This window comes from Nematolebias whitei, chromosome 18 (assembly GCF_014905685.2).
Source record: "Nematolebias whitei isolate Nwh7 chromosome 18, NemWhi1, whole genome shotgun sequence".
Classification (NCBI taxonomy): Eukaryota; Metazoa; Chordata; class Actinopteri; order Cyprinodontiformes; family Rivulidae; genus Nematolebias; species Nematolebias whitei.
This window is the reverse complement of record NC_056515.1, coordinates 12239549-12246382: the sequence shown is the minus strand read 5'-3', so window position 1 is coordinate 12246382 and position 6834 is coordinate 12239549. Positions and strand designations below refer to the sequence as shown.

Genomic DNA, 6834 nt, shown 5'->3' with positions numbered 1-6834 from the left:
CAGTCTGGGGGCACCCCTTGACACAGTCTGGGGGCACCCCTTGACACCGGAGCTTCTGTGTAACATCTGTGTAAGCCTGTGTTAACTCTGCCCTCCAGCAAGGAGTAAAACTGGGTTGAAAAATCTTCTTGTATCCTCATTGTGGCTTATTTGATTAATTCATTCAACCTTTATTTAGACAGGTAAATCCCATTGAGCCTCGATGACATTTACTAGAGAGACCTGATTAATGAGATGATGAAAGGTGAAAGAGGGTAATTATACAAAATTTTGGTCCTTGAGCCGGTCCTAAACATCTAGACTCGGATCCACCAAGTTTGATCTGAACCACACACGGTGGAGTAGATCTCCTTTTGAAAGACCTCTGGCTTGAATTGCTGAATTTTGAAGGCCAGATTGCTGTTGGTTTGGAGCACAGTGACGGGGAACAGACGAATGAAGCAGCGCATGGAGGAGGTGAGAAGATTGTTTCTTGTTTTCTTTGGAGGCTCTGAGAACCTTGGTATAGTCTGGGACTGCATTATCATAGAGTTCATGTGTCGACGGGGAGTCACGGAGGGACTCCCGTTCAGTGGCCAGGATGGGACTGACCTTTTCAGAATAGGGTTCTGGGAATCCCACTGTTGGCTGTGGGCATTAGGGGTTGAACGACTACATAATTTTTAAACTCGACATTACAACAAGTAGAACTCGAGTACTTGATGACGTCATAGGATCTCAAGATGAAAAAATTAATAAAAAATAAAACCGCAAAAAAACATCATTATTTACAAAAAAAAAAAAAAGACCAACAAAACATTGAGTATATTATGCTCCTACCACCGCCCGCTGTGGTGCGCATTAAGTTTAGTTTTAGAGATTAATGTTTATAGTTTTTTTATAGGTTTAGAGATTAATATTTTTTGCTTTTTGTTTGTGAATCAGAGGAAGCTGGTTCTGGTTTGGTTGATTGGACCTGGTGTTACACCATATTCTGTGACCTGCAACAGTGAATGCAACACCGCCCCCTACGGTCACAATATACGGTGGTCACAGAAAATGGTATAACACCGGTTCGCAACGAGCTCCAAACAGTCAGGAAGTTGATTCATTTTCTGTTTCCTTACGGTAGTTGAACCGGAAGATTCATCTTTAGTGAAATATTTCCAGACTATTGATGTATTTCTACCTGTTTGCCAAGACTGGGCCTGCTCTGCTCCATCTGTCTGCTGGGAGGAATCCATTGGGTAGCTTCTACTAGTAGCCCGGTGCAGATCACATGACACAATGACGTCACTGCGAATACTCAACTAAAAACTCGATAGATGTCCTAGGAATCGACCTGTCAATTACTCGAGTAGTCTGTTAAAGCCCTAGTGGGTATACGGTGAAAGTGCCACCAAGGGTCACAGCATGGGAGATCTGACATCCCAAACAGCCAGAAAGAACTGGCTTCATTTAAAAGCATGCACATTATTTCATGAAGGGAATTTACGGAGGGACCCTTGAATCAGGCTGATAGCCAGGAACTATTATCAGGTATTATATAGCTTTATAGGTATTATAGGTATTATAGCTTTATATCATTATAGCTATTAATCAGGTCTCCCTTGTAAATGAGTCCCCGAGGCTCAATGAGACTAACAACCTGTATAAATAAAGGTTGAATTGAAATTACTATTTTAGACAGCAGTGAATTATAGCACCTCTAATTCTGTCAAGCGTCCCCCCCCCCCCCCCCCCCAAACACACACACAAACTTCTATGTCCGACCCGAACTCTTCTGAATTCAGTCCTGTGCGTTGTTCTCTTCCAATCTCTATCACCACTGTCTTCAATTCTCTGTTCTCGGACAATCATCCATTTATTTTAGATAATAAATTGGACTGTCTTTTTAACATTTTGATCGCTGTTATTTTGACTCATTTTGAAACGTGATGTGAATAATACACATCAAACATTTCACTCATTTTTTTTACTGCAGCTTTTTAATTTATTATCTTTGAAAAGTATGCAGGAGTTCTGACACATTAGCAGTTGTGCGCGCTCCGCAGAGCTGTCTGGAGACGCTCCTGTGCATAAAACGTGCACTGTTTGCAGGGCACAAAGCTGAGCAGGTGAAGCCGACACCCCACCCACATCAAAAATTACAGTAAATACGATGAGTGCTACGTTTGTGCTGGTTTGTGCCGTTAAAATGTTCGTTTGCGCTGTTGGATTCTGAGACACAGATGAAGGTGGATGAAGACACTTCATCCCCGCGGGACATGCGGTCAGCGTCTCTGCTGGCAGCAGCGAGCTTTTGCGCCTGCCGCAGCAGTAATATCCACACCATGGACAACGTCTCCTGTTGTTGTATTTTTAATAAATAATCAAAATAAAAATGTGCGATGACTTTTATGGGCAGAGATATGAGCTGATGAATCCAATTGAACAGTTGTCGGAACGCACACAGTGAAAATGAGGGAGTTACCAGATCTTGTTCCGGCAGGATGTGGCTCAAATTAAGCACTGTGCACCCCTATTATTCATTAAAAATACAAGGAGAGGACAGACTTATTGCTTCATCAGGTGTCTTTTCCCCTTGCCAGGTTTCACAGAAACACTATGTCACAAACACAAAAGTCCCTCTGCATGGAAATCCGAGTGTAAAGCTCATCCATTTTGTTCTCCAGAGACTGAACATTTGCAAAGAGCATGACCAGTAGGGTTAGCCTTCCATTGTCCACCAAGCACCAGAGCCTTCAGTCAGCTCCTGCCTGTCTTTCACATCTCCGCTCCGGCTTGTTGTTCTCAGGTAGGCTCCCTATCGGGGCCCGACTGAGTGTCAAGTTAGCATAGCATGCTAGCTCAGAATGTAATTCCAGTACGATCGGGTCGAAAACTCTGAGTTGACTATGCTCTCTCAGTTGTAATAAGGTCGCTCAATCATAGATGAGATGCATGTTGACTCGACAACAACAACAACAACAAAACAAAGTAAAAAAGAAAAATAAATAACTTGACTCGGAGAACTCTGCAATGTCGCCCTCTAAGGAGCGCCATCTTGGATCATAAGCAAGTACTGGTACTGGTTTCTCCAGTACCAGTAGTAGTGAAGGTGACATACAAGTACACATGTTACACATGTACATTCTGTATACCTGTACACAGTATATATGTAAAAATAGTATAGATGTACATATATACAATAAACAAGTACAGTCACAGTATTCAGTATACATGTGCATAGGTTCAGTGTACATGTAAAAGTACAATGAAAGTACTGAAACTTACTGGAAAAACTTGAAGGCTTTGAAGGTGAATCCTCTGGAGGAGAATAAGTCCTTCAGTGTGTCCTCACAGATGGAAGTGCTGGGAGACAAGGACAGAGACATAAGGACAGAGACATGAGGACAGAAGCATGAGGACAGAGACGTGAGGACAGAGAGACATGATGGAAGAGGTGTGAGGACAGAGACATGAGGACAGAGACATGAAGACACTCAGAGGAACATGAAGTGGGCAGTCTTACGGGATGTTGGACAGGTGCAGTGTCGCAGATGGAGGGAAAATATTGTTGAAGTTTTTGGATCCGGGTTTTTTGAAGCGGTGGAGTGCGGAGCCGGAAAAGTCCTGAGTCAGCACCTGCTCCTCTTGCCCCGCCCCCTCGTGAGGCAGCTGCACCACAGGATGTTTGGACAGAGTCACCCGAATCACATTACCATGGAGACGCTGGCTGTTCAGGTGACCCATGGCTGCGGCAGATAATAAAAAAAAAACATTTTTATGACAAACAAAAAATTTAATATCTGCTTACAAAATTAAACAACTAGTGTACCAGAAATCAGGGGCTGACATGAAGATAATCTCCAGGTTGTCCTCAACTTTAAATACCGAAGACAAAGTAGTGCACAGAAATGTACCTTAGTAAAAGTACACATTATACTGCATATATTGGATTGAACGACTAAATAAAAATAAAAAGTCGACATTAACATGATAATAGTCGAGTTGACCTCGACTAGTTGATGATGTCATAGACTTATAAGAAAACCCCACGTCATTTATTATTTATAAAAAAAGAAAAACAAAACATCAGGAGTGTATATTTATGCTCGGACCATTTATCATACTGTAAATAAGTAATAAGAAAACCAAAACTACAAAAGTTAGTTTTATTTTATTTAATCCATTAAATAAAATAAACCATCATGGTGGTGGATTCTCCGGTGGTGTGCACCCGTTTTTATTTTATTTAGTGGATTAAATAAAATAAAACTAAAACCAGGCGGGGGGCAGTGGTGGGATCCCACCATGGATTAAATAAAATGAAACCCCTTTTCATATATACACTGCTCACAAAATTAAAGGGAACACTAAAATAACATCCTAGACCTCATTTAATTAAATATTCTCATTGGCAAACTTTATTATTAACACAGTGGAATTGATTGAGAAGAAAATAACACAAAAATTATCAATGCAAATCAAAATTATTTCACCATGGAGATCTGGATTTGGGTTCATACTCAATATGAAAGTGGAAAATAACAAGACAGGCTGATTCCACGTCAGTGAATCTTCCTCAAGACAAGTCTAAATGAGGCTCAGTGTGTGTGTGGCCTCCACGTGCCTGTGTAACCTCCACACAACGCCTGGGCATGCTCCTGATGAGAAGGTGGATGTTCTCCTGAGGGATCTCTTCCCAGACCTGGATTAGAGCATCAGTTAGCTCCTGAACAGTCTGTGGTGCGATGTGGCCTTGGTGGATTGACTCAAACATGATGTCCCAGATGTGCTCAATTGGATTCAGGTCTGGGGAACGGGCAGGCCAGTCCATAACATCAATGCCCTCATCAGGCAGGAACTGCTGACGCACTTCAGCCACATGAGGCATTGTCATGCATAAGAAGGAACCCAGGGCCCACAGCACCAGCATATGGTCTCACAATGGTTCTGAGGATCTCATCCCAGTATCTTATAGCAGTCAGGGCACCTCTGGCTAGTACATGGAGGGCTGTGTGGTCATTCAAAGAAATGCCTCCCCACACCATGACTGACCCACCACCAAACCGGTCATGCTGGAGGATGTTGCAGGGAACATAACGTTCTCCACGGTGTCTCCAGACTCTGTCACGTCTGTCACATGTGCTCAGTGTGAACCTGCTTTCATCCGTGAAGAGCACAGGCACCAATGGCGAATCTGCCCTTTTTGGTGTTCCCTAGCAAATGCCAATTGTCCTGCACGGTGTTGGGCTGTAAGCACAGGTCCTGTATGTGGATGTCAGGCCCCAAATCACCCTCATGGAGTCTGTTTCTGACAGTTTGAGTGGAAACATGCACATAGTGGCCTGCTGGAGGTCATTCTGTCGGGCCCTGGCAGTGGACCTCCTGTTCCACCATGACCAAAGGACGAGGTAGCGGTCCTGCTGCTGGGTTCTAGCCCTCCTATGGCCCCCTCCATGTCTCCTGGTGTACTGGCCTGTCTGCTGGTACCTAGTCCATGCTCTGGACACTGTGCTGAGAGACACAGCAAATCTTCTTGCCACCACTCGCATTGATGTTCCATCTTGGATTAGCTGCACTACTTCAGCAACTTCAGTGAGCTGTTAAAAACGCCTCATGGTGCCTCCATGTGTGACAGAACTGACAAAATGAAAAAGTGACTAAAAGTTCAACCAGAAAGGACGAGAACAGAGAATGACCTGTGGTCACCACCTGCAGAATCACTCTTTTATAGAGGTTGTCTTGCTAATCGCCTCTCATTCCACCTGTTGTGTTTCCATTTGCACAGCAGCTGAAACTGATTCACAATAAGTGTTACTACCTAACTGCTGACACGGAGTCCACAGAGGTGTGACTGATTTGGAGTTACATCGTTTTGTTTAGGTGTCCCCCTTCATTTTTTTGAGCAGTGTATGATTATTTGTCTTCTTTCAGCTGCTCCCTTCTTCAGGGGTCGCCACAACAAACTAACTTGCACAAAGACTTGGCAATGGTTTTTACATCGAATGTCCTTCCTGACACAACCACAGACCACAGAGCTACCACAGTCCTCTGTGTGGAGCAGAGAGCTGACATCTAGGGTGCCCAGGGGAATAGATGGTGGGAGTTAAGGGCCTTGCTCAAGAGCCCAGGGTGGGGCAAATGAGGGTGGAGGCAGGTGTGGATGCTTCACCTATCCCACTCACATTTTGATATTGTTGGTACAGGGAGTTGAACCGGCAATCTTCTGATCACAGGCCCACCTCCTCTAACCTCTGCATCACCATCTTTTGCTATTATATAACTTTGTTATATTAAAAAATATAGCATATTGTGTCATTTCTGTTTTTAATATTGTTTCACATTAGAATATCACAACTTTTATTGCAAGGAACTAAATGTTGAAATGTAATTTCTTTGAATTACACTTTTTAGTTATGCTTATTGCCTTTATGATTCAATGCAGCAAATTAAATGAATTTAAAAGGTAACAAATCATTGTAATACTTGGTTAATTTGCATAGTGACTAATTGCTGGATGAGCTGTTGGTTTTCAGTTACTGTGGCCCCCTAAGCAGTTTAGTTGAATAGCCCTGGTATAGACCTGAACAGATTTTAGTAAAAGTACACAGTATAGTGCATACATGACCTTAGTAAAAGTATACAGTATGGTGTGTACATGACCATAGTAAAAGTACACAGTATACTGAGTACATGACCTAAGTACAAATGCATAGTACAGGGTGTACATGACCTTAGTTAAAGTAAACAGTATAGTGTGTACATGACCTTAGTAAAAGTATGCAGTATAGTGTGTACATGACCTTAGTAAAAGTAAACAGTATAGTGTGTACATGACCTTAGTAAAAGTATGCAGTATAGTGTGTA

At 42.7% G+C, this 6834-nt stretch overlaps 1 protein-coding gene across 1 annotated transcript in view; it reads right to left on the bottom strand.

Annotated features, from left to right (window-relative positions):
- Positions 1-6834, bottom strand: part of LOC119424750 (polypyrimidine tract-binding protein 3) — a 23808-nt gene that overhangs the window by 2179 nt on the left and 14795 nt on the right. The window contains exons 10-11 of the mRNA XM_037692251.1: positions 3494-3716; positions 3256-3333 (exon numbers count right to left, since the gene is read on the bottom strand). Of these exons, the coding sequence (XP_037548179.1) occupies positions 3256-3333; positions 3494-3716 (301 nt within the window). The remainder of the gene's footprint in view (positions 1-3255; positions 3334-3493; positions 3717-6834) is intronic.